Raw genomic sequence first — 27,889 nt, 5'->3', positions numbered from 1 at the left:
CCGGAGAATTCCATTGTCTGTAGAAATGCAATGGATCGAGAGATACCTCTCATGTGAAATTTGCGTGACTGAGAACGAGGCTGCTGCCAGACCCCTTAGTCAAACAGCTCTCATCCGGCCCCCCTTCACAGTAGAAGCCTGAAACAACGTTATAAAGACGGTTGACATCTAGTGGAAGCCTTAGGAAGTGCAAAATAACCCATATTCCAATGTGAATTCAATAGGGGCTGAGTTTAAAAACTACAAACCTCAGATTTCCCACTTCCTGTTTCGATTTTTTCCCAGGTTTTTGCCTGCCATATGAGTTCCGTTAGACTCACAGACATCATTCAAACAGTTTTAGAAACTTCAGAGTGTTTCTATCCAATACTAATAATAATATGCATATTTTTGCATCTGGGACTGAGTAGGAGGCAGTTCACTCAGGGCACACTATTCATCCAAAAGTGGAAATGCTGCCCCCTATCCCAAAGATTAAGTAGTACTTTAAAATAGTTTTACTTAAATACTTTACACCACTGGTGTGATGTCATTGAGAAGAGAAATGATAGGTGATTTCCTTTTGGATTATAGCAATCTGCTATCGGCTATGGAGCATAGGGGGCTGTTGTCCTGATGCACATGCTGCTGTGACATGCCGCTTTAAGCATTTATACTTAGCCTGTTATTCTTGAAAAAGTATATTCAATTAAACTTGTTTGTAAGTCAATTTCCTTTTTTCTTTTAGTCATTTATTCACTGTAGGACTGCATACTGACATCCTGCACTCTGCACTTGGAGACCTTTTGCAAGGCTGTCTTCCTACATCTCCCTTGGCTAGTTTGGGTCCGTTATTAGGCTACACACTGTCTGAAGCAAATGTATTAATCTAGGAGTGATAGTGCCTGTTGACAAAGATTTGGTAAGCATGAGTGTTTATGGGAACTAAACAATATAGAATGCCAGGCAGAGGAAGCTATACGTGTAACGAATGTCGTAGGTGGAAGAAGGTGAGGACCAAGGCGCAGCGTCGTACGTGTTCAAAAGTATTTTAATAGAACACTGGGAAAAAAAACAACAACAACGTGAACGAACGAAACCGAAACAGTTCTGTCTGGGGCAGACACAGAGACAGAAAACAACTACTCACACCCCTAGTGGAAAAACAGGCTGCCTACGTATGGTTCTCAATCAGAAACAACGATAACCATCTGCCTCTGATTGGGAACCATACCAGGCCTAAACATAGAAACACAACACCTAGACATACAACATAGAATACCCACCCACATCACACCTTGACCAAACAAAAAATAGAAACATACAAAGCAATCTACGGTCAGGGCGTGACAATATGACTGAAATCATAGATAGCTTCATCTTTGTTTACTGAATGATAATACATAAATCACTGTTGATGACAACATAATGACATGCTGTAACCATGTTACCTCTTTAACAGAAACGCTACTGGTATGAACATCATTCCCTTGAAAATTAACAAATGTGTACACAAGGACTCGTTTATACTTTGCCATATCCCGTATCAATCCCCAGTAGAGTTTTAGTGAGTAGCACTGTTTTCTGATCATGACCATAAGCAGGGAGACATACTGTATACACAAAACAGATGCTCTCCAGGAGTGACAGTGAGCTGAAAAATATTCAATCATCTTTGGTGCTTTCCATACAAGGAACATAAACAAACGTGGAAATATTGTGTGTTACGAGGCCTTTTCTGGCCCAATATCTGGTGTGTGTCGTTGTAATAATGTGAATAAAAACAACTGATAGCCTATCTGAAAGTTGCCTGTCCTCAGTGAGAGTAGGTCTGAGTCCATGACCTTGACTGTCTGACATGGAGCTGGGGTCTCCAGCGGCCATCAGGAACCCCACTTTGAGCTGCAGCAGTGGACCCTCTAAGAGAGACCCACCATGTATCAAAAGCACCGAATGTCCAGTCTTAAGGAGTTATCTTTAACGGTAGCTAAGTCATACTGAACATCTCAAGACAATGCACATGACTAGGGCCTGTAGCCAACATACAGTACATGTCTTAACTCTAGCGAGTAAAACAGCTAACAGGGGATGTTGTACTTTGTAAACAGTATTGTGAACGACACAATATGAGCTACCTCATATACACCTGACTTTGGTGTCTGCTGGTCATTGGCACCACTGCTAGAGGTCTCCACGGGTCACTGCACTGTCTTTCGGGCAGGGAAAACTCCAGATGTGGCTGCACCTTGCTTAACAGCTCTCTGAAGTGGTCAAGGGCTATTGGATAGGCAGATAATGCGTTGACATTGGCCATTAACTGGAATTATTGGTATTGAATGATGTCCAGTGCACAACTATGGAAATGATATTCCAGAAATGAAGCAATGTGCCCAGCATGTTGTTATGTTTATGTTTGACTGAGATCACATCTAAATGCTACATCAGTTAAGTTAAGGGCTTCCTTCTTGAGATGCCCTAGTGTGCAGCCTACTGATTGATCAATAGCTTGTATGTTGAATTGCATACAAATGTAAAAATCTATTTGATATTTCAGAATCAGTTACAATGAGTATGTAGGCCGACCATAATCAACAGTTGAATTGAAATTGAAAATAGCACGTTTTTCTAAAATGAAAATGTGATACATTTTTTTTACTATTAATTTGTCGTTAAAATAAACGTATAAATGAAAAGAAAAAGCGGAAAGAACATTTCGTTCAACGGAATTTCAAGGTTATTGCGAATACGCTACCTATTGCGCAACCAAATGAGAGGACCAGCGGAACGATTAGAGGATATCTCAATTCAAATCCTCCCTCCGTTCGCTACTTGTGATTGGATGGCGTACACCAGGCTGGGCGTACATGTCATTCAAGAGGAATGGGTGCAGCTAATGTCTATGCCTGTAATGTCAATTTGGGTCTCAGATTGCATCCCAATGTTTCGGTGTAAGGGCATCCTCACTCCTCTCCAAACGCAGAAGACTCACACTATGTGGTTGTCGTAGGACGCAGCTATTATTTTACTTGAAACAACAATGAAAGTGCACCTACCTACAGTAGGCATTGAATCATATTTTCTGAGGATAGCCCATTGCCAGTAAAAGACAAGCCAGCCTACTGGAGAGACCAAACCAGGAGCATCCGTGCACTTTTCCGTGCACTTTCCGAGGTAGACTATTCTCGGGCAGCATGCTGCCTAGGCTATTGTAAATGCACTGACAGCGCAGGCACCAACAATTTTTCGCATTCCATTTTAACCGTAACGTTCTAACTTCTGGAATTACATCTAACGGAGCTCGCGGATTTAATTTGGCGATTTACTTGACAGAAGGAAATGGTTTGCTTAGACCTACATTTTTAACATAGGCTACCGATCTTGGGCTCATCATCATATTTGAAATATGTTCAGGAAGTGTTTGGTCGAGTTCTTGAAATTTTCAATTCTGGTGCGTGTGTTGGTGTCTCATGAATGTACGCCATGTGATCTCCGGACGTGTCCCCCCCCGAAAGCCTGCGAGAGCGGTCGGACTCTGGCCAGTGACCCGTGCGGATGCTGCGATCAGTGTACCCGGATGGAGTGGGAGCCATGCGCCGGCCAGGACTGGGCACTGGGCTACTGCGCCTTGGGACTAACCTGCGCGGCTGTCAACCAAACGGGAGCTGTAACGCTCCCTGATATAGGAGTTTGTAAAGGTGGGTAGCCTATGTCTAAAATAAGACTTCACGTATGAATAAAATAGGCTCAATTTAATGTTGGTCTTGTTTCCCATTCTGAAATGTAAGCATGACCTGGAATGGCACAAACATCTTTATTCTATAGTAGGCTAAAGGGACAATTCCATGATAACGGAATTACGCAGAGATTTTTCAGCAAGTAGACATTGTGCATAGAGGTGTATGGTTTGTTAAACTTCTTTGTCAATGGTTTTTGTTTGGCATACATTTTACAGTGAAAATTCAGAGCCTCATCATAATTTAGTTATTGTGGAATTGCCCTCAGGCTACTAGGTAATTATTTCTCATTGATTGAATCCAGGCTGTATCCCAACCGGCGGTGATTGGGAGTCCCATAGGGCGGCGCACAATTTGACCAGCATCGTCCGTGTTTGGTCGGTGTAGGCCGTCATTGTAAATAAGAATTTGTTCTTAACTGACTTGCCTAGTTAAATAAAGGTTACATTTAAAAATGGGAAAAAAATACAAAATTGATAGAAGAATGGGAGGTCATTGAGGTTTCAGCAACATGGTTATTCATTAAACATCACTCTCAGCTCTGGGCAGAAAAGTCTCCATAGTAAGTAATTATTCTAATTTAGCTTGAGCACACCACAGTGGCCAGCTAGTTCATGATTCCATTGACTGTGCTGGACATTGTCTCTAAGCTCACTGGTTGAAGCAGGTCTACAGGTTTAAGTAGCTCTTGACTGCCAACAGAGGACCCCATGTTAGACTGTTCATTTCCCCCCTTGAAACCTCAGCTTTCTTCTCTTGCAGGCATGACAATAGGTTTGGCAACAAACCTTTGCACCATGCCTCCACGTCAGTATTACTTAAGTTCAGGCTTCCCTGCCAGGGCCCAATTTGAACCTCTTAAAAGTAAATGACTATTTTCATTTGTCTGATGTAAAAAGCATGGGCAGCCTAATAATGGGAAATGTGTATCTGTGCGTGTACACTTTACTCTGTCTTCATTTGATCCTGAAACAGGTTAGCTGTCCTTGGAGAAAGTGCTTTGCTGTAATGTGGTTGCACAATCAATGGGCTTGTGATGTGCCTCTGAGGGCTTCCTTGGGGTCAAGGAAAAATGGCAAAAGACTCACCAGCAGGTTTTCATTGGCAGATTTATCTGAATGACCTTACCATGAATCCCACTGTGGTCTCCCTGCCTTCCCTCCTATCAGATCCATGTCCTATACCAGTCTTTTACTGACAGTTTATTAAGCTGTTGTACACAATATATCCCTGTCTCCCAGGAAAATTATATTCCAGAGGATGGCTCTCTAAATCCTTTAGGGCTTCAAGGGTAGCGATCCATGACCTGTGTGTGTGTGTGTGTGTGTGTGTGTGTGTGTTTGAGTGTGTGTGCGCGCGTGTGTATGTAGCATTCTAAAAGGCAGAACAGGAGTTGCCCTCTGAGAGAACTGGGCATGGGTCATGGTCAGGATCACATCAAGCACCAGCCAGTGCCTCACCTGGACTCTGTCCAGACTGAAACAAAGTGATTGCATGGGACTGACATTACCAGAGGTGAGGAAAAACAGTCCCACGTTGGGGCCGGATCTTCATGATCCTGCCCTCCATCATCACTCGGAGGGGTCTAGTGGTCCTGGGTCTCCAGGGTGTCCCAGGAGACAGTGTCCCTGATTACAGGTTATGCTGGTGTAACGGATGTGAAATGGCTAGCTAGTTAGCGGTGGTGCACACTGGTAGCGTTTCAATCGGTGACGTCACTCGCTCTGAGACCTTGAAGTAGTTGTTCCCCTTGCTCTGCAAGGTCCGCGGCTTTTGTGGAGTGATGGGTAACGATGCTTCGTGGGTGACTGTTGTTGATGTGTGCAGAGGGTCCCTGGTTCGCGCCCGGGTCGGGGCAAGGGGACGGACGTAAAGTTATACTGTTACATTGATGCTGTTGACCCGGATCACTGGTTGCTGCGGAAAAGGATGAGGTCAAAAGGGGGGTGAGTGAAACCGATGTGAAATGGCTAGCTAGTTAGAGGTGGTGCGCACTGGTAGCGTTTCAATCGGTGACGTCACTCGCTCTGAGACCTTGAAGTAGTGGTTCCCCTTCCTCTGCAAGGGCCGCAGCTTTTGTGGAGCGATGGGTAACAATGCTTCATGGGTGACTGTTGTCTGCAGGCCTTAATCCCCCTCCATACCCATAGCTACCCCCTCTGTCAAATTAACAGCTTTGAACGTCTCTAAATGATGAATGCACTAATTGTAAGTCGTTCCAGTTAAGAGCGTCTGCTAAATTACTAAAATGTCTAATGTAAAAGTTAATGGTTTCCATGATTGAGTCGTGCCTCTGGTCCTCGGGGCTGCGGGACCCAGCACATGCAGAGCCCCCCCGGTGGGGTCGGCTGGGTGAGGGTAAATCAACACCTCCCTGTGTGTTTGCAGAGTGCCAGGCTGATCTGGGATTTCCCTCCCAAGCCGGGGGTAGGGTCTTAAAGTGATTAGGGTCGCAATCAGGAGTAGGGGGTAAATGTTTCCAGTCTCTGACCCCTGCTTCTCTCTCCGCTCCTCTGCTCTAAGCCTTGTTGTTCTGGGTGGTCAATATGGAAGGGCAGAGTGCGAATTGTCATTAGGCCTATACTATTTTAGCCTGAATTTAGTGATGTGTCTTGCTGAGAAATTGACCTTTTTTGTAAAAAGAAAAGTCTGGAAACCTGAAAGGGGCTGAAATACGGGACGTAAATACAGCTGTGTCCGTCCCAAGCTCATCGGCGTGGAAAACTGTAAGGCACCGTTGAAACAATGTTGTAAGTTCGCTAGCAGGCGGAGAAGAGAGATGAATGCGATTAAAAGAACCTGAACCAACTGTCACTTATTCAAACCATGACAGAGAGGTGGAAGTGTTCGTTTCATTTGGAAAAATATTTAATTTTCATATTTACCACTGTATCAGTACACAATTGCATTTTTCTAAATAGGAGAATGGTTCAATTAGAGACCCCCTACCCCCAAAGTTGGACTTTCGTTGCATTTATGGGATCTCATGTCTGATTTGGGGGTTCTGTGTTCCCCCCGTAATTCGCACACTATGGAAGGGTGATGGAGGTCGAAGAAGGTAGACCATGTCTTCAGGTGAGATCTGTAGTAGACAAACATGTGTACAGTCAGTGAGAAAATAGCTGATGCACATGATATTGAACAGAATGCTAAATATCCAGTAAGTGTATGCTTATGAGGACTTTTATACTATGTGTATACTGTACATCAAGTGCAGCCAGTTAAAGAGGTTGTGTATTGTTATGACAGCTGTGATTAGGGAAAGTTGCCTGTGAATCCAAACACGTAACTAATTTAATCCCCAAAGGGTTTTTCACCACTTGAGTGATATCGATGTTTGGCCCAGGGTGTTTTTATTTTGTCTGTCTCACTGTGTTAGTGCCACCTCTTCCCTCTCCAGAGCACTTAACAATACCACCTCACAGAATGTCTGTCCTCAAGCGCAAAGACTGGACTCTGCGTCCTGTCCAGTCCACCACTCCTTCTAATCCTGTCCACTTCCTCCAGCATTATCTAATGTTTCAAAGACTTCCTTTTGAGCTTGCTATCAGCCAAAGAGCCTCAGAGGTCAACTTTCCCATCCCAGCTCTGGATGCCAAGACAAGCAGTCTCCATGGCTGAGAGGACTTCCCCAGAGACGCAACAGTGATCCAGGCCAGCTGAGTGGGGTCATATCACAGCCAGAGAGTCAACCTAATCATTAATTAACTACAGTAATTAGAGGTTCACCCCCCCTAACCTCTCATTTTGCTTTGTCTACCTCCTGCCTCCTACTCCTGGAGGCCCCCTTCACCCCACAGACACACTCAGACACCCACCTTCAATGACTGCTATTTAAAAATACCCTCCCAGGCACAGAAAGGCCCAGAGATGGAACAAATGTTGAGGTGGGGATCATTTTAAGGTAACAGGAAATAAGAGGGAGAGTTTGGCGTGGCAGGGGAGCTCCGTTTGAAAAGCCTGCCTGCCCCTCTACTCTACCCAATGTCCTGGCTGGTTTAACTCACAGGGACCATGACTGTCTGCCACCCAATATTCACCTCTCTCTCTTTCAACTCTGGAAATAATCACTTATAGTCTCCAGAATTAGCACAACAGAGAGAGATGTGGGTTTGTATAGGTGACCATTATAGGCTACATACAGAGCACTTCTCAAGCACCACTTCTGAAAGGAATGACTGAATGTGCTGTACGATAATAGAAGTTCATCCCTGCTTTCCCTTTGTTTGGTATTAATAAATGAACAACGTACATTTTCTTAAGTATTTTCATTATCGCCAGCCTAGATGTCCATTCATATACCATCATTTTTAATCATCATTGTCTCCCGGCCCCTAGCAGAGTATGAAAGCAAGGCTTCCCCTTCTGAGAGGAAAGAAGAAGTACACCTTTACTCAACGATTACCACTCTGTAGTGTTTTACCAGTTTATTTAGCCCAGCTCCTGTAATACATTCTGATGGGAACACTACTACTCATACTTCTAAATGTGTCTGTGAGAGAAGCCAGAGTATTTTGATAAGCAGTAATCAAGTCTCTACTCTGTTGATTGAGGCCTGGAAGACAAGCTGTTGAAGGGAGAGGAGAGGAGCGGTGTGTTGTGTTCTGTTTGAGCCTGTTTATGAGCACGACCACCCTGTGGGATCCCTGAGGAGCAGAGAGGCAGCTGGCATGGTGGGTCCCCTGTCTCCCCTCCATCCTCCACCCCCCATTGTCATTAGATGTGTTTGTTTGTGTTGAGTTTAGCCTGGAGGAGCTAGCTACAGTATCTCAGAGGTAGGGGTAGGGATGGTTGGCTGGGCATGGGACAAATACATAAGGTAAATGGCAGTAGCAAGGCAATGCATGGCAGGAACAGAACAGAGATGTCTGCTCTGGATCGCTTTGATGATGCTTCTCTTCTCCCCTACCCCCCCTTTCCTCTCCTATCCCCCCTCTCCAGCCCCTCCCCTCTTCTTTATTTTCCTTTAATATCTCATCTCCTCCTTTCCACAGTTCTGCCTCACAGTCCGGAGGCTGGGTTGGAGGATGAGCGCTGCCCCCTGCAGACAGGCTGTGACAGGGCCGGGGCCATGTGTGTGTGTGACGCCCGTCACTCTTGCCTGGGCTCCTTCAGCTACCCTGACATGGAATCCTGCATGAGGGCCAGCAAGACGGGTGAGTTTCCCACAGATAGCCGTCAGGAGCAAAAAATACAATCCATTGAACATTGCTAATCCATACCAGATGTTGTACGCTGGTGACTAATGCATGTCATAGTGATGATACATGCTCAGTCTGAAGGTGGCCCCAGCATGGATCTGTGTGGTGCCATTGTCAGTGACACATGATGACGGACTATGTCCTGTCCCCTCTTCTCTTTCTTTTAGAAGGCCGTAGACATGAGCACCAGGAGAGGCAAAGGGAGAAGTTTGTGGGACCCTCCGACCCAGCCTGCATGTTTTCTGGGTGCAACCTGACAGCACAGGGCTGTGTGTGTGAATCGCAGAGCTGCCACTATCACTCCTCCTACATCAACCGCAGCCAGTGCCAGGAAGCCGCAGGTAACCTAGAACTAACCTAAAACTAACCTAGAACTAACCTAAAACTAACCTAAAACTAACCAACAACTGCTCAAGTCATGTTGCACAAAGGGGGCTGATGCAGTGGCTGATGCAATGACTGATACAGTGGCTGATACAGTGATACACAAAATGCAGATTCAAGAGCAGAGCTGACCTTATTTATCCTACAAAATCCCTGTCTTTTACACTATCTCTATTTGAGTTGAGCTCAGCTTATTAAGCATATGTACCCTATGTACCCTAATATATCAAATCTATAATCGAATCAAATATGTCAAATATATAGCTTGAGTTATACCTGACTCATGTCTAGGTTGAAAAAATACAGTTTAAGACAAAGTAATAATTCCATGCTGGGCGTTCAAAAATAAGCACATTCACGGTGCCAGCACTGTTGCTGATTATACAGGATTAGCATTGATAATGTGACCAGTGGTCGGGAAATCAAGTAATAAAGTGTCTGTAGATCATTTGAAAAACGTTTCAATAAGTAGATTTACAGTAAAACAGTTACGATGTGTGTTTGCTGAGTAGTTAGCTGAAATTCATTACGATGGTGTTTATTCTCCACTTTGATGGAAAACTTTCTGTACTGCTAACATTCACTTCCAGTCTGGCACTGGTCCAATGAATTTGTTTATTTTCTAACACTTCTGCATGGAATGATTACATTGTCTTAATGTCTTAACCTTCTCTTCAACCTAGACCCTTACAGTACAGCGAGTCAGCACAACCTGTGAGAAATCACAGAGGTGTAGTAGACAATCAGTCAGTCTATTCCAAAGTCCTTTCCATGTCAACACCGAGAGTCACTTTAACTATACATTCATGTACATACTACCTCAATTGGCCCGACCAACCAGTGCTCCCGCACATTGGCTAACCAGGCTATCTGCATTGTGTCCCACCACCCGCCAACCCCTCTTTTTACGCTACTGCTACTCTCTGTTCATCATATATGTATAATCACTTAGACCATATCTACATGTACATACTACCTCAATAAGCCTGACTAACCGGTGTCTGTATATAGCCATGCTACTCTTATTTTCAAATGTCTATTTACTGTTGTTTTATTTCTTTACACACACACACACACACACACACACACACACACACACACACACACACACACACACACACACACACACACACACACACACACACACACACACACACCTTTTTCAGCACGGTTGGTTAGAGCCTGTAAGTAAGCATTTCACTGTAAGTGACAAATAAACTTTGATTTGATTTGAGAGAGAGTAGCAGAGAGAGGTTCTATTATAAGGAGAATAATATACTGTGGACCTATGAGGTGATAGAAATCTACGTACACAGTGTTCAGGCTGTAAAGTGTAACAGTATAGTGTGTTGGCTGAATTCTCAGCCTGTGTCCAGGGTTAAAGCACAGAATGAGGAGGAAGATAGCCCTCCACAGAGCTCAGGAACCAGAGTGACAATTATGAGCTGTTTGTTTAAATGTGCCTCATAGAGGGGCTAAGGGTAAGTACCCATGTAGCTGCCTCTCTGACTGGCACTTCTAAGTTCATTGTTATTGAGGTGGGTTCTATTTCACCCCTTTGACAGAACTGTGTGAGAGATGCATAAAACCAACATGGCAGCTCTCTGTATGTATAAAGAACATTGGTCTCACTGAGAAAGTGCCAGTGAGTGAACTCACAGATTCTCTCCTGCTGTGTTAGTGGGAAGATCTCATCATCCGCTTCATAATACTGCGTAACCATGTTGTGCCAAAAAGCTAGACTGACGTCAGTTTACTAAGGACATTTGTTGAGTTTAGGAGGCCCAATTCAAGACAAGTGACTCGATCCACAACTAAGACATTTGTTTTAGCTTTGTTTGTGCTTTCATCCCTTTTTTTCTTTGATAGTTCAGCCGAGAAATGTGTACCATTCCTGATAATGAAAGGTCTGAGAGTATTGTAGGATGTGCCATTTAGCAGACGTTTTATCCAAGGCGACTTACAGTCATGCATGAAAAAATGTTTTACATATGAGTGGTCCCGGGAATCAAACCCACCGTCCTAACATTACAAGAACCATGCTCTACCAACTGAGCTAGAGAGGACCACAAAATGTGTAATCTTCAGTTATATGATCTGCAAACAAGATCTACAAACAAACAGGGTTGTTACAGAGCATGTACAGTCCCTTGGCTGTGTATTTGGATACTTGTACTGAGCTGTTTGTTCTGTAAATTCCTCTAGCAGTGTGGAAAAGTACACATACTGTATTATTGAGAGACAGTGTCATTGCCCTCTCCTGTGTCCTTATGAATAATATACAAGTCCTCTGCTGCATTTCTCAACTTCCAGTTGTCTAGAGCAGCCAAGAGAGGACAACAGCGTGAAATCACAACACTGAAAACAGTAAACAACATTTTTCTGCAGCTCATGTGTTGTCGCTTCTCCACACACCCTTCAAACGGCCATGCATTAAGTAAGGAGGGTGTGTGTGTGTGTTCAGGGCAGTGATAATTAACTTGTTTTGTCTGACTGGCTTGGCGGAGATCTCGCTGTCTGTCGTCAGTGCTTCCGTTATGATGAGTAACCCTGAGTGCAGTGCTCCTGAGAGGTCATGGAGCTACCCATCTGATCAAGTAATGATTTAGGTCTGGGTCAATATGTCCCTTAGCTTGTGATGTCTACACATACGGAAAGCTCTGCTTTCACTGCATGAGAGTTACAGTGATTCCAATCTTCACATGCAGTTGAAGATGAAAGCGGACCTTGTTGCCAGTACTTGAAGCACTTTTTCAGCCATCCATTTGAACATAACATCCTCTGCCTCTGCTTGGGGCTTGTACATTCATTCACACATGGTAGTGGTTTGGGACTGGCTCTTAATGCTCGCTCTGACTCAGAGATTAGAGTAGCCTTCTGAGTCCAGCCAACTGTCCTGGCTTGTGTTCCTGTTTACTGTTTGTTCGAAGACTTGGGGCACAAACCTCGTTTGCAGCTTCACCGTCTGCAGCACCTGATCACCAACAGCCATCTCTTAGTATCGCTAAGGGCTCTCTATATATGTACTGTCAGTATGCTGACGCACGTCGTTGGACTTCAGACAGGGGTCAATGTCATGTTGGGTGCTGGGAGGTGACATGAACACAGGCACACTGTGTTGCTGATGAGGAAGTATTAGACTGAATCTCTGAGGATTGATCAAATTAGTGGAAGAGGAGGAAGAGGTCAGGCCAGGGAGCCAGCTAGGGGAAGCCATTTTGACAAGTTATTTGTGTCAAGTGCAGGAAATGGTCTGGGGCCTGTATTTAGTTCTCCGGCCCTGTGTGTACATTTATGGCTTTGATTAATTATACGCCTTTGAGCTGCTGTGCACAAGGAGTTTCCCCATGTGGCCTTCAGAAGAGGAGCTTGTTCTGTAATACTTTGATTGATGTTGCTGATATGACCTGATGTTGTAATGGCCCTGCGGAGAGCGGCTAAGGAAAACAGAATGCAGATTTAAGCCTGTGGGTTGTTACACAGCTATTGTATGTCATATTACATCGATGTACTTTAAATGTGACTGGTCCTCATGGCTAACCTCAGAAGGTTATAATGGGTGAAATGGGGCAGTATTAATGTTTAGTATAAGTGTATACTTTTTAAAAGAACATTACAAGGGAGGAAATGGAGTTGAGGTGGGTCAGACACTGGAGCCGTGCCCACCATGATGCCATGGTGCAAACAGACCTCGCCACCACAGAGTTGGCCCACCAGTAGTACCACACTCCCTCCCGCCCGTCTCCTTCCCCTGAAGCATCATTAGTTCTGCTTGGCTGCAGCCTCTTTGTGGCATCACTATTACTCGCCAGTCCAGACCGCCAGTAGCTGGCAGGGGTGCTAGACGTCTCTGTGTTTGTGTGTCATCTGCAGAGGCTATGGCCTCTGTCATGCCCAGCGGGCCTGCTCATGTCCCAGTGTGTGTGTGTGTGTGTGTGTCTCTTGGCAGTGATTTCAGAGGGGAAACAAAACACAGTTTATCTGTTGGCTCAGACAAAGAACTTCCCGCTAGGCAAAGTGGGATCGCTGTCTCAGCCTGTTGTCCTTTCACTGCTCCCAGTCACCCAGCTGATAGCTCTAGGCAAAGTGGGATCGCTGTCTCAGCCTGTTGTCCTCTCACTGCTCCCAGTCACCCAGCTGATAGCTCTGCTTACCAGGCACCACAACTTTTCCCAAGCCCTGCCCCAACCCAAGCCCCAGCCCCTGCTGGGGTCTCAGATCCACTCCTGCCCTCCAGCCCCTGCCCCAGCTCTCCAGCTCTAGCCAGGCCACCAGCCTCTTCTTTTTCTGTTTGTCTGTGAGAAAACATGAGCAGATAACCAACAATGTTACATCACCCAACTGCCTCAACTACCACAAACTGGGCAGCTGCAGAGCGTAGCACCGTACTCCCCTGGACTGACTGGGCAGCTGCAGAGCGTAGCACCGTACTCCCCTGGACTGACTGGGCAGCTGCAGAACGTATCCCCGTACTCCCCTGGACTGACTGGGCAGCTGCAGAGCGTAGCCCCGTACTCCCCTGGACTGACTGGGCAGCTGCAGAGCGTATCCCCGTACTCCCCTGGACTGACTGGGCAGCTGCAGAACGTATCCCCGTACTCCCCTGGACTGACTGGGCAGCTGCAGAGCGTAGCCCCGTACTCCCCTGGACTGACTTTTATGTGTACAGCCCAATTCATATTTTATGTTCAGTTTCTTCTAAGACAGATCCAGAGACCTTTAACTAATTTTGAAGGTTCCCTCATGGCCAATTTGTTACTGTTCTATTCAACTTGGACCATACTTGTGCCATCCTTTCACTCCCATGCATTTTGTGCCAGCTCTGTAGTAGACAATTGTCCATAGAAAAGTATTCTCTGCAACATTGTTCAGCCCATTCAGCATGATAAAAGCTCAGCCTCTACTTTCACTCTCCCTGGCCCAATCTCATCTGACAATACGAAGAAGGCTGTGTTGAGCTACTCTGAGCAGAGAACACTCGACCCGTGATCATGGGATACCAGGATCACGTTTTTCATCCTCAAATATTTAGCCTGAGCGTGAGAGAGCGAGGAGCTGTGAAGTGTGTGTGTGTGTGTGTGTGTGTGTGTGTGTGTGTGTGTGTGTGTGTGTGTGTGTGTGTGTGTGTGTGTGTGTGTGTGTGTGTGTGTGTGTGTGTGTGTGTGTGTGTGTGTGTGTGTGTGTGTGTGTGTGTGTGTGTGTGTGTGGAATGTGAGCTGCTGCAGCTCTCTCTCCTGACACACTGCCCTAACCAGAGTGTGATGATCACACGTCTATGTTTCCCTCTCCTGTGACCCTGTGCCTTTTGCCCTGAACCACCTCCCAGACTTAGTTCTTTAAAATAGAGAACAATACAGACATTTGTAGCCTCAACCGCCAGTGGGCAAGCGGCCAGTCCTCCACAGCTTACGTGAGAGATGAGCCTGATGGGTCCCTTTGCGGACAAACTGTATAAAACCAGAGGATGTACCAGAGGCCCATGTAGGGCCGCTGTACTAAGACAGCTTTGTTCTCCGCTGACTTGCTTCCAAAGTCAGTCACTGAACAAAACTCACATTGTGCACTTGTACCATGAGTAAACTCAGGCTGTCAACACAGCCTCCTCTGCCTACCAGAGCTGCTTCAGTCAGATGAATACTGTGCTCCTTGTGCTCTGTGTAGAAAAAAACTCATTTACATAGAGGTGTTTTCCTTTCCCGAATGGGCTTCTCGGAGATGCCAGAAATATTCATTGTTTACAATAGCCCATTCTGTGGTAATAAACCAATTTCTAAATCCTACCTCAAGCCCAACTTCAGGGTGCGTGTGGGTGTGTGTGCGCATGTGTACATGTTTGTGTGTGTATTAAGGCTTCCCCTAAGGGGTGGCTAGGTTTTCCATACTATCTCACCACCACAACGAGAGAACATTTTGACCATTCTACAAACTGAATTTATTAAGCAATTAGGTCTTTGTGTTCTTGTTTGCGTAAGCTGGAGAATAGCCACCATTGTAATACAGAGATTGCTTTTGTGACCACTGACTAGCTAATTACCCCATTGGTGCTTCGAGATAGAACACAAACAGAATGTGCTGAAATCCATCCTCTACTGAGTTTACCATACTGTTTCCATGCTCTGTGTCTGCCCTATTATGTTCAGAAAGGGCTACAATATCATTCATTTGAATGACAATAGAGTGTCTGGCAGCTGGTTTTTCCCAGCGTACTCCAGTCCACCCATTGTTAGACATGAGTAGGCAATCTGTTTTCTTTGACTGGGGCACACAGAAAGTCTTATTCAATGCAAACATTGCACAACATTTTATTCATGGCCACATCACTCTGTTAGACAGCAGCACGCTCTGTGTTACTGCTATTTGATATAAAACCTCTGACATCAGCCTGTAACTGAAGTTTATTTAACTCAAATGCAGGAATTAGGACAAACACCGTTAATAAATGGGTCGTTTCTTGCCCTTATTCAGGGGAATTTCCCCCCTTCTCTCTGACACTATTCAGTAACAGAGTTGATCAATACAAGCTTTGTGCCTGCCCCGACTGTTCACAGGTTCCTAGAGCAAACAGTACAGTGCAGATACCTCATGCCCATGCACTATTTATTCAGGGAAGAAAAACTCCAACACTTCCTTCATCCTCAATTTCATCTGTCAGATATCTCCCCCAAAAATGACTCTCCTGCTCAAGTCACAACTTAACTTTTACGGTTCAGGCAAACTTCAAACGACTGCATAGGTGGAAGATTAACATGCCGGGTGAGCATTGGGTCGCACCGATGTGTTCAACCATTGAGGGTTTGACTATTGAAAGTAATACTGCAATCATCGCTGTATGTGGAGTTGAACTGTCTGTCTGTGGAGCAGAACCTGGGCTCCAGTCCCTCTGTTTGCCATTTCAGTTTCCCATCTGGTAGGAACAGCCTCAGGGATCCTCTTTCAGGCCCTCAAATGTCAGGGATGAGACACATCCTCTGCTAGAGTCGTGTTGCACCAGGGAACGCCAAAAGTCTGGGAAGGACATCAACAAACTAGCTTCTGAAAGAGCCACAAACCCCAAGCCTTGTTACACAATTTCATTCTATTTCATTCTCTTTCCACCAAAACCATAACGCATGCAAAGATTGTAAAGTATTCTTCCCATACGCAATCATAGCCATTACATTTCTCTCTCTTATTAGGCAATTACTTATTTATTAGCTTCATGGCATTTCCTTTCCTAAAGGCCCAAGGGAAGACATTAAGTAGAAACGTAATTACCAATTTTCTCCACTGTCATCAATCATACACTGCTTTATTCCTCCCTTCCTCACACTCTCTCCCAGTCCTTCGTAACAGCCACAGATCGTACCTGGTATCCTACAAACAGGAGATCTGTGAAATTATTTAGCCATTGACAATTACAGTGCCTTCAGAGAGTATTCATACCCATTGACTTATTTCACATTTTGTTGTGTTACAGCCTGAATTCAAAATCGATTAAATAACCATCTGCTTTAGGTTATTGTCCTGTTGAAAAGTGAATTAATCTCCCAGTGTCTGGTGGAAAGCAGACTGAACCAAGTTTTTCTCTAGGATTTTGCCTGTGCTTAGCTTCATTGCGTTTCTTTTTTATCATGAAAAACTCCCCAGTCCTTAACGATTACACGCATACCCATAACATGATGCAGCCACCACTGTGCTTGAAAATATGGAGAGTCTTACTCAGTAATGTGTTGTATTGGATTTTCCCCAAACATAACACTTTGTATTCATTACTAGAATTGAATTTAATTTTTTGTACTATTACTTTAATGCATTGTTGCAAACAGGACGCATTGTTTGGAATATTTTAATTCACTACAGGCTTCTTCTTTTCACTGTCAATTAAGTCAGTATTGTGGTGTAACTACAATGTTGTTGCTCCATCATCAGTTTCCTCCTATCACAACCCTTCAATTCTGTAACTGTTTTAAAGTCACTATTGACCTCATGGTGAAATCCCTGAGCTGTTTCATTCCTCTCTGGCAACTGAGTTAGGAAGGACGCCTGTATCTTTGTAGTGACTGGGTGTATTGATACACCATCAAAAGTGTAATTAATGGTAATTAATACATTTTTACCCATCCACCAATAAGTGCCCATGTTGGCAAGGTATTGGAAAACCTCCCTGGTCTTTGTGGTTGAATCTGTGTTTGAAATTCACTGTTTGACTGAGGGACCTTACAGATAATTGTATGTGTGGGAAACAGAGACGAAGTAGTCATTAAAAAAATCATGTTAAACACTATTATTGCACACAGAGTGAGTTCATGCAACTTATTATGTGACTTGTCAAGATCATTTTTACTCCTGAACTTATTTAGGCTTGCCATAACAAAGGGGTTGAATACTTATTGACTCGAGACATTTCAGCTTTTCATTTTGAATTAATTTGTACAAATTTCAAAAAACATTATTCCATTTTGACATTATGGGGTATTGTGTGTAGGCCAATGACACAAAATACACAAAATACAATTTAAATACATTTTAAATTCAGGCTGTAACTCAACAAAACTTTGAAAAGGCAAGGGGTGTGAATACTTTCGGAAGGCACTGTATAGGACAGGACATGAGTTTGCAGCACCCAATCCCTCGACTCTGTATGCATAACAGTGACACGGTTGAACCAAAATAAGCAATGGTTAAGGATTGGGTAAACCAAGCTTCGTAAGGTAGCTACTGTCCTTCTACAATATGAGACAGAGGGGCACTCCACTTTTCTTTTCCTGAAAGTGTCCAAAGTACACCCCTGTGCCACCTGCACTCCCTAACCAGAGTATGAAGACCATTATGTTGTCTCTGGCATATCGATAGACAAACGCTTCCTGGAATGCTAAGTGTAGTGTGATTTAAAAAATAAGGCTCAGGGTAGGATAAAAAAGTCTGAGTAAAACATGGCCTTGTATTAATGGCTGGTGAGATGGAGAGCCTATTTGGATAGAGTGTTGGATCCAGTGGGTGGGCAGGCAGGGATCAGGAAAGGTCTTAGACAGGATGTGCTGAGAGGTTTGTCGTGTCTAGAGACGAGCATAGCTCTCACTCTCCATCCTAACAGGATGCTGTAAAGCTGTCACGGAGTGAAGGGGATCTGATGACTGCAACATGAGCAACACTGTTCCACTAACACTGTATGCAGGCCAGGGAGCCCCACTCCTCTCCCCCCTTTTCCCCTGCCACCTAGCAAACAGTGTGGGCACTGTTGTAGCCTGGAGCCGGGTTGAAGGTGGTGCTACAGCATGCCTTACAGAGGCTTGTTATTGTATGTGACTGACTGTGTGTGTGTGTGTGTGTGTGTGTGTGTGTGTGTGTGTGTGTGTGTGTGTGTGTATTTCAGAGGAGCTGAAGTGTGCCGCGACCACATGTCCTGCTCTGCCGGTACCTTCCTGTCCTGAGGGCTCGGTTCTGACCAAGAGCTACACTCCCCCTGCTGGCTGCTGCCCCACTGTGCCCCCCCAGTGCACCTGTGACCTACGCGCGTGCCACAAGCCCCAGTGCCCCTCCGGCCAGAAGACTGTACCACTCAGTCAGGCCACCGGAAAGCCAGGAGACTGCTGTGACATGTTCGAGTGCCAGAAAGGTAACGTATATAACCATAGCAAGCCATGAATTTGATGAGAGAAGTGGTGCTTGTGTGAAATTTAACTCCACAATTTTTCTCCACAGTTCTGTGATGAAAAGGAGAGTCACGAAATAGATGGTCATTTGTTGTCCAAATACATTTTTATGGGGTGTAGCCGCAAATAATCTCAACGCCACAAAGCATATTAAACATAATGGATCTCATTGTGCATATTGAGAGAGAGAGAGAGAGAGAGAGAGAGAGAGAGAGAGAGAGAGAGAGCGAGAGAGAGAGAGAGAGAGAGAGAGAGAGAGAGAGAGAGAGAGAGAGAGAGAGAGAGAGAGAGAGAGAGAGAGAGAGAGAGAGAGAGAGAGAGAGAGAGAGAGAGAGAGAGAGAGAGAGAGAGAGAGAGCGAGAGAGAACTCTGAGTTCCCAGCAGATATTTGCTGTTTTACCAACAGAATAAATTGTGTAGTGTCAAATAGTTCCTGCTTGGTCACATATCCAAAAGGTTCAACAGTTAATTGATGGGAATGCTTTTTATGTGCTCCAGTCTTCCAGGGGGAGTGTAGTCGAGTCAGGCAGGCCGGCAGGGGCTGAATGGCGGCTGCAGAGGCTAGGGGATCAGTGTTTTGATAACAAGTGTCTGCTGCTCTTTGGGTCTGAACTGGACGCCCTTTGTGCCTCCCCTACTGGCAGTAAGCTCTGCATGACTGCGTCCACATTAGAAATCACACAGAGAGGGACTGAGGATGAAGATATGGCACATACCCCCCTAGTATCCCCCAAGACCTCTCCAGAAGGTCTTTGGGGATATGTGTTGGGTGCAGTGGTGACTTTAGCATGTAAATATTGGTGGGGCAAATTCAAATATGCATGCCAGTAAAGCCACCTCACAACACAGCACTAAACAATACATTAATTGCACTATAACGGTGACAAACGGTTCCCACAAACTATTACGGGCATATATAATGCTGTTCCAACAGCAGAGTTATCTTTTCAGCATCATGGAGTGAATCCTTACCACTGCTACACCTGATTATCAGCGGAGCCTTGTCTGGCAGCGAAACAGTTCATTCAGCCTCACTTAATGCCTTTAAAAAATATGATATGGCTGACTTGCTTAAACAAATGTGATTTCTACTGACAATTGAGATGTACAAACTATTGCTTAAGGGAATGATGAGCGGATGAGAGGCAATCTGTAATTTCGATTAAGACATTAATGCTTGAGCTAAGACGTACGTAGTCAATATAACTATTTGTTCAGCACTTTTGAAATGTACAGCGACATAATTCAGAACATGGGCCATTCTTACAGTATTCTTATACCCTACTATTATACAGTATTCAATACCCTACTCAATAAATTGGATGCAGTCTATCACAGTGCCATCCGTTTTGTCACCAAAGCCCCATATACTACTCACCACTGCGACCTGGACGCTCTAGTTGGCTGGCCCTTGCTTCATACTCGTCACCAAACCCACTGGCTCCAGGTCATCTACAAGACCCTGCTGGTCACCATAGCAGCACCCACCTGTAGCATGCGCTCCAGCAGTTATATCTCTCTGGTCACCCCCGAAACCAATTCTTCCTTTGGCCGCCTCTCCTTCCAGTTCTCTGCTGCCAATGACTGGAACGAACTACAAAAATCTTTGAAACTGGAAACACTTATCTCCCTAGCTTTAAGCACCAGCTCAGAGCAGCTCACAGCTCACAGCTACCATTCCAGTGTTTTACTTGCTATATTGTATTTACTTCGCCACCATGGCCTTTTTTTTGCCTTTACCTCTCTTATCTCACCTCATTTGCTCACATTGTATATAGACTTATTTTTTCTACTGTGTTACAACTCAAGGGCAGAACACTGACTGTATGTTTGTTTTACTCCATGTGTAACTCTGTGTTGTTGTATGTGTCGAACTGCTTTGCGTTATCTTGGCCAGGTCGCAATTGTAAATTAGAACTTGTTCTCAACTTGCCTACCTGGTTAAAAAAAGGTTAAATTAAAAAATATATGAAAAAATCTCCTTGTACACCAAGTCAGAACCATAGGATAAATAAAGGGGGCATATAAGCAGACAATGAAAGCTTTTACAATAATCATGTATGACATTTCTCTAACACAGGCTGTAGGCTACATGTACACCACCAAGTTATCAAATCAAATGTTATTTGTCACATACACATGGTTAGCAGATGTTAATGTGAGTGTAGCGAAATGCTTAGTACAGTATGATAAGTTGTCAGGGAGAAAGAGACCAAAGTATTAGAGTGAGGCACATGGCCTACTAACATCTTACTACACAACATACACTTAGTATTAATTTCTTAGCTACAGTATACATATCTCCCTTGCATATTACTTCATTTATGCAGTAGCATACAATACATTTTTGGAATCACCTTGTTGTGCTGTCTTCACTTGAACAGTATGGTGGTGCGGCGGTCTTTCTTGTGGGCAAATTTTGTCATCAAACTTTGTCATCAAAGTCTGACATTCTCTGGATTTATGGTGCTTTCAAGACTGGGAACTGGGAAAAAAACAGGTTGAATCAGGACGTCAATGATCTTCAGGTCAGAGCTCTAAAAAGAGGCCAGAGATCCCGCCATGGAATTCTGAGTTGGATGACCGTTCAAAACGTATTTTCCCAGTCTGAGCTAATTTTTTTCACAGTTCCCACTGGTTTTGAACATGGCAGAAGTCATGCTGGATTGATAGCATGCCCAATGTATTCAACCTTTGGTGTTGCATGTGAATGTTTATCCTTTTAAGCTTGGAAAAGAGACCCTTAAACCCAGACTTGGACCACACACCCTCTCCACTGAATATCAGGCTAGTGATTGCTTTGCAATGCTTGCAGTTAGCCAATTTGCAATTTGCACTTGTTGTGTAATGGTTATGTCCAATGGCCGATGAGCACCGATATATTTTGTCTATAATTTCTCTTCATATGACAAGGCTTGAAAATTATTTTCCAGTAGATTGTCAACTTGATTCTTTACGATGACTGCTTTTCTAGCTTGCTAGCTAAGATTTTGAAAGTATGATGTTGACATGATCAGTCCAATCAAAGCAATGGTAGATATAACGTGATTTGACGTAATTTTACCTGTGGCCAATGACCTTAAGCCTTCTTGGAATAGCACTTCTAATGTAAATCTATGGCAGCACCCAAGGGGCTTAAATTTTCGAGCTCTACCCAGTAGATTTTGTGGTGACGTAATGTCCCCATGAGTGACAGAACACTGAGCCAATCATGATGCAACTAGAGAACATTACCAACTATGTTCTGTATTTTCCGCTGGCTGCCCCACCACCTCAAAAAGCACTGAGCTAACCTGAAATGGTTTTTATGTGGCTTTATTAACTCAATTATTTATTTTTACATGGTTTGCAAACTGATATGTGGCATTTATTAATGCCAAAATAACATACAAAACAGGCAACAACAACAAAACAATCATTTTTTGTTTTGTTATTTTTTGCTAAACAGGTGGGGCTCAAAATGAATGACTGTTCGCTAATGGTTGGGTCACTGACAAACACTAAAGCCCATCCACAAAACATATTAAATTATAATCCGATTCATTAATCACAAAGTTTGGGATTCCTAGAGTATTTTGCAATGGAACACATAATAGTACCCAACTTTCAGTGACCTAAGGCATTAAACAAATGTTTTTACAGTCCTGAGGTTGGCTTTTGGTGGGTATTTGGTCAGGGTCAGTGTACAGAGTACTATGACAATGGGTCTGACCTGTGTGTTTTGGCCATGTTTGACAAGACGTTTCCAGCTCTGGCTGAAGAATGGGTCTGGGTGGCTGGGCAGGAGCTGTCATGGCCTTCCTGACCTGATGTCATCTGATGTTACAGATGGTTCCAAACGACCGTGTTAACAGCAGCCTACTGTTTATCAGCCCTTCGACGAGCAAACAGTATGGACTTCATCGCATGTAGCATTTAGGTTTAACCACAACTTGATGTAGACTAGTATGGTACTTGCTTTCCAAGAACATTAAAGCTGTGAACTTGAATCAAGCTCTACAACCACACAAAGTGTCTGGCAATTTTAATCAAGAATGCATGGTAGAAGTCTTGATGTGCATTATATGGGAGGAAATTGGATTCACCAGAATTAATATGCTGAGACCTTTCTGCTCCATTGAGAAAATTCCCTCAGATTTTTTGTTTATAATTTGGTTTTACATTTTTGTTTGCTGGAAGAGACGGTCACACCATGTTGAATGTAATGAATGTTTTAGGGTGGGCCAAAGTCAGGGTTTCATGCAGGGGCGCAACTTTGGTTTTAGAAGTGAATCCAGTCTGATATTTTTTTTAATTTTGAATCCAGTCGGATAAAAGCATGAATGGAATTTAGTGTTACATCCTCCAGTTTGTTTTAGAGATGACCATTAACAAATACTGTGGAAATCACGTGAACGCCTTTTGACTTCCTATTTTTTCCATGCATTTACATTTGTCTGGCAAAGTGCTTATTGTATTTTCTCGCAGGCAGGCAGGCAGGCAGGCAGGAGGCAGGCAGGCAGGCAGGCAGGCAGGCAGGCAGGCAGGCAGGCAGGCAGGCAGGCAGGCAGGCAGGCAGGGCAGGCAGGCAGGCAGGCAGGCAGGCAGGCAGGCAGGCAGGCAGGCAGGCAGGCAGGCAGGCAGGCAGGGAGGGAGGGAGGGAGGGAGGGAGGGAGGGAGGGAGGGAGGGAGGGAGAGAATCCCTGCTTTACTTTCAACTCAGTTGGCCCACCTGCTTTGTATTAAAGTGCAGGGCTGGTCCAGGGGGCAAGGAGAGGGGTCAGAGCAGTGCTCTACCAGGGTATGGTATACAGATGGAAACCTTAGTGGGGCTAGCTACATCTGTTAGCATCTGGGCAGTTATTTACCCCTCCTTCTCCTCCATGGCATATCAAACCATGACTTGTTTACATAATCACTCTCCTGCAGTAGCTAAATCATCATAGTTTTGATGAGAAGTTAATGTGGTCTTTCAAGACCCTGAGTCATAGGCATTGTCAGTGAAAGTGTCAAAGACAAATGGCTGTGGTAATCACTGAGTTAGTTTGTCAACATCCCCTCTTGTTTATTTGGCAATAATACAGAATCCATTTGAATGAAATGATGGAAATGATGGAATTTTAATAAACTAAATAGAGAATGGGCTTGTCCTTCACCGCTCGCACGCACACACACACACACACACACACACACACACACAATCTCCCGGAGTGTTCCAGGAGTATCGCGTGCAGTGAGTGGACAGTTGTGTCTGCGAGGCGGCTGCTCGGGGCTTGTTATGAGGCTCTAATGATCCGTACGGTAGTCATTGTTCTATGGGTCGGCGTTTGGAGACAGACAGCTGAGGTTTCCGGTACTTACGCTGGCTTTACTGGGCCTGTCTGCTGTCTGCATCCCAGCTCTCCAGACCACACTGTACCAGCACAGTCTGCTGCTGTTTTCTTTTACCCAGTGCTGGGATGAGCTGAGCTGAGCTATGCCGCGAGTGCTGTCTCCACCAAGACTTCACAAATCTCTGCTGAATTCCACCTAATGGAGCTGGCTTCATTGTCTAATACTGTTGGAGCCCAGTGCACAGGGCTCTCGGCCCAAGTGCCTAGCTCCACACGACTTTACCACAACACACTGCTCTTCCATCCACAGCTAGCTACACTGTAATTATTGCTTCTGAGTTAATACACGGATACAGAAGCAACAAACTCATTCTGTCCCGGGGTGGATAATGTATTTTATACATACCAAATGGGATGGTTTAAGCATAGTATGTTCATTTATTTTATTTATTTATTTAACCCTTATCTTACCAGGTAAGTTGACTGAGAACACATTCTCATTTACAGCAACGACTTGGGGAATAGTTACAGGGGAGAGGAGGGGGGATGAATGAACCAGCCGTTAGTGTATGTTAGCCATCAAGAGCCCTACATATCGTTCAGGTTGACAGCATCTGTTTCCTCTTCCACTTTCCCAGTTTCTCCCAAGTGTGTCCACAACGGGAAGGAGTTTTCAGAGGAGGAGGTGTACCGTATGGACACGTGCTGGCTCTGCCAGTGCCGAGGAGGGATATCCTTCTGCTCCAAAGCAGAATGTGCGGAACTCGACTGTGAGAACTTCTACATCCCGGAGGGAGAATGCTGCCCAGTATGCATAGGTATGTAACAGTATAACTTTCGACCGTCCCCTCGCCCATACCCGGGCGCGAACCAGGGACCCTCTGCACACATCAACAACAGTCACCCTCGAAGCATCGTTACCCATCGCTCCACAAAAGCCGCGGCCCTTGCAGAGCAAGGGGAACTACTACTTCAAGGTCTCAGAGCAAGTGACGTCATCGATTTGAAACGCTATTTAGCGTGCACCGCTAACTAAACTAGCCGTTTCACATCCGTTACAGGTACACACATCAAAAGTTAAACAACAGTATCTATAACAGATATAGATGTTTTATAGATAAGTGAGGTTTTGTATGACACGACTAGATTTGTGGAGGTGAGCTGACACAGTCAGGGAGGCCGTTTGTGATTAGTGTTGATTGTGGCCAGACTGGCAGGGGGGGCACTAGGGAGGCAGGGGGGCAGCCGTATCGAACACATAAGGCTTTAGTCCACTCTCCCAGGGAGCCCAACACGCCATACAACACGCCTTACCTTAATCGCTTCCGTTTACGTCCAGCTCGACTCGAGTCATTAACATGCTTCACATACAAGGACCGGTCAAAAGAATTAGCAATGTCTAGGAAGTCAGGAACATAAACCTCCTTTGAGTGACTACTTTGGCTTCATTATATCTGGTAGCCTTAATGGAGGTTGACATGTTTGTACCTGATCTCCTCACTAAAAAACATGTCCTCAGAGGCAGGTAAAAACACTGGTACCTGCGGTTGGAGCTGTTGAAAGGGTTTGGGCAGCGCATGTGGACAACAAATGACTGTCTTGTGAAGTACACTGTCTGGTGAAGTACACTGAGCAAAAAAATAAACGCAATGTAACAATTTCAAAGATTTTACTGAGTTACAGTTCATATAACGAAATCAGTCCATTTAAATAAATAAATTAGGCCCTAATCTATGGAGTTCACATAACTGGAAATACAGAAATGCATCTGTTGGTCACAGATACCTTCAATAAAAGTATGGGGGTGGAACAGAAAACCAGTCAGTAACTGGTGACCATATTTTGCCTTATGCAGCGTGACAGATCTCCTTCGCATAGAGTTGATCAGACTGGTGTGGCCTGTGGAATGTTGTGGAATGTTGTCCCACTCCTCTTCAGTGGCTGTGCGAAGTTGCTGGATATTGGAGGGAACTGAAACACGCTGTCGTACATTTTTAGCTTCCAGGAATTGTGTACAGATCCTTGCGACATGGGCTGTGCATTATCATGCTGAAACATGATGTGATGGCGGGGGATGAATGGCACTACAATGGGCCTCAGGATCTCATCACGGTATCTCTGTGCATTCAAATTGCCAAAATGCAAATGATAAAATGCAATTGTGTTCATTGTCCGTAGCTTATGTCTGCCCATACCATAACCCCACCGCCACCATGGGGCACTCTGTTCACAACGTTGACATCAGCAAACCGCTCTCTCACACAACACCATACACGCTGTCTGCCATCTGCCTGGTACAGTTGAAATCGGGATTCATCCAGGAAGAGCACACTTCTCCAGCTTGCCAGTGGCCATCGAAGGTAGGCATTTGCTCTCTGAAGTCGGTTACGACGTCGAGCTGCAGTCAGGTCAAGACCCTGGTGAGGACGACGAGCATGCAATTGAGCTTCACTGAGACTGTTTCTGTGCAGAAATTCTTCAGTTGTGAAAACCCACAGTTTCATCAGCTGTCTCAGACGATCCAGCAGGGGAAGAAGCCGGATATGGAGGTCCTGGGCTGGGGTGGCTACACGTGGTTTGCGGTTGCGAGGCCGATTGTACTTACAAATTCTAAAACGTTGTTGAAGACAGCTTATGGTAGAGAAATTAACATTCAATTATCTGGCAACAGCTCTGGTGGACATTCCTGCAGTTAGCATGCCAATTGCACGCTCTTTCAAAACTTGAGACATCTGTGACATTTAGTGTTGTGTGACAAAACTGCACATTTTAGAGTGGCCTTTTAGTGTCCCCAGCACAAGGTGCACCTGTGTAACGATCATGCTGTTTAATCAGTTTCTTGATATGCCACAACTGTCAGGTGGATGGATTACCTTGGCAAAGAAGAAATGTTTACTAACAGGGATTTAAACAAATGTAAATGTTTGATCTTTTATATCAGCTCATGAAACGACACTTTACAAGTTGCATTTATGTTTTTGTTCAGTGTATAATGGTGATGGTGGTAGCCAGATTTGTCTGCCTGTGTTTTTGTAATTGATCAGACACATGACAGGGAGGTTATTGGAGGTCAGTGTCAGAAGTACACCTGGAATGTTCAGCCCCTGAGATGGTGGGGAATGCTTTCATCTTGTACCCCTGCTTGGCCAAAGCTCCAGTCATTGAGGAGGCTATAGTCAGAGTTATTGTGGTAAGCTGGGGGTGGCACCTGGTTCATGGTCGTTATTAAGAGGAACCTCCAGTTCTGTACCTGATATCTGTCTCATTTACAAGGCACAGCTGCATACCTGTTCTAATCCTTTTCGTAGGCTGGTCAAGTCACCTAAAACCCTAAAAGTGCTTGAAGGCTTGTGTGTGAGTGCAATACAATGTGTATTTTTAGGCTCACCATTGATAGTGTGAGAGATGGATAGAAAGAGAAAGAAAGGGATCGATAGAGGGATAGATGGAGAGGAAAGCAGAAATGCTTCATATTCGTGGTAATCACACCCAGACGGAGGAATCACAGCAGCCAAATCTCTGCTGGAATCAAAATTGGCAAATAGGACGTTGGCCTTAGGGATACCCCCCTTCTTCACCACACACACACACTGCTGCTGTGGTAATGGCCTGCCTCTGTTACCAATAAACAGTTGAACAAAAAACAA

General features: G+C 44.7%; 1 protein-coding gene across 3 annotated transcripts in view; it reads left to right on the top strand.

The window, feature by feature from the left end:
* Positions 1 to 2,893: 2,893 nt before the first annotated feature.
* The window catches only part of LOC110497959 (cysteine-rich motor neuron 1 protein), a 42,391-nt gene continuing 17,395 nt past the window's right edge, over positions 2,894 to 27,889 (top strand). Inside the window, exons 1-5 of one of the 3 annotated variants that reach the window (XM_036954906.1) lie at positions 2,894 to 3,674; positions 8,708 to 8,869; positions 9,085 to 9,255; positions 18,651 to 18,893; positions 24,881 to 25,060. In XM_036954906.1, coding sequence (XP_036810801.1) covers positions 3,383 to 3,674; positions 8,708 to 8,869; positions 9,085 to 9,255; positions 18,651 to 18,893; positions 24,881 to 25,060 — 1,048 coding nt within the window. In that variant the 5' untranslated portion in view covers positions 2,894 to 3,382. Of the gene's footprint in view, positions 3,675 to 5,711; positions 8,387 to 8,707; positions 8,870 to 9,081; positions 9,256 to 18,650; positions 18,894 to 24,880; positions 25,061 to 27,889 lie in introns of those variants that run through there. The other 2 variants (XM_036954905.1, XM_036954907.1) reach the window with 2 other exon arrangements.

The sequence above is a fragment of the Oncorhynchus mykiss genome, chromosome 19 (genome assembly GCF_013265735.2).
Source record: "Oncorhynchus mykiss isolate Arlee chromosome 19, USDA_OmykA_1.1, whole genome shotgun sequence".
Lineage (NCBI taxonomy): Eukaryota > Metazoa > Chordata > Actinopteri > Salmoniformes > Salmonidae > Oncorhynchus > Oncorhynchus mykiss.
The sequence above is the reverse complement of the archived record's forward strand: the minus strand, read 5'-3'. Positions and strand labels throughout refer to the sequence as shown.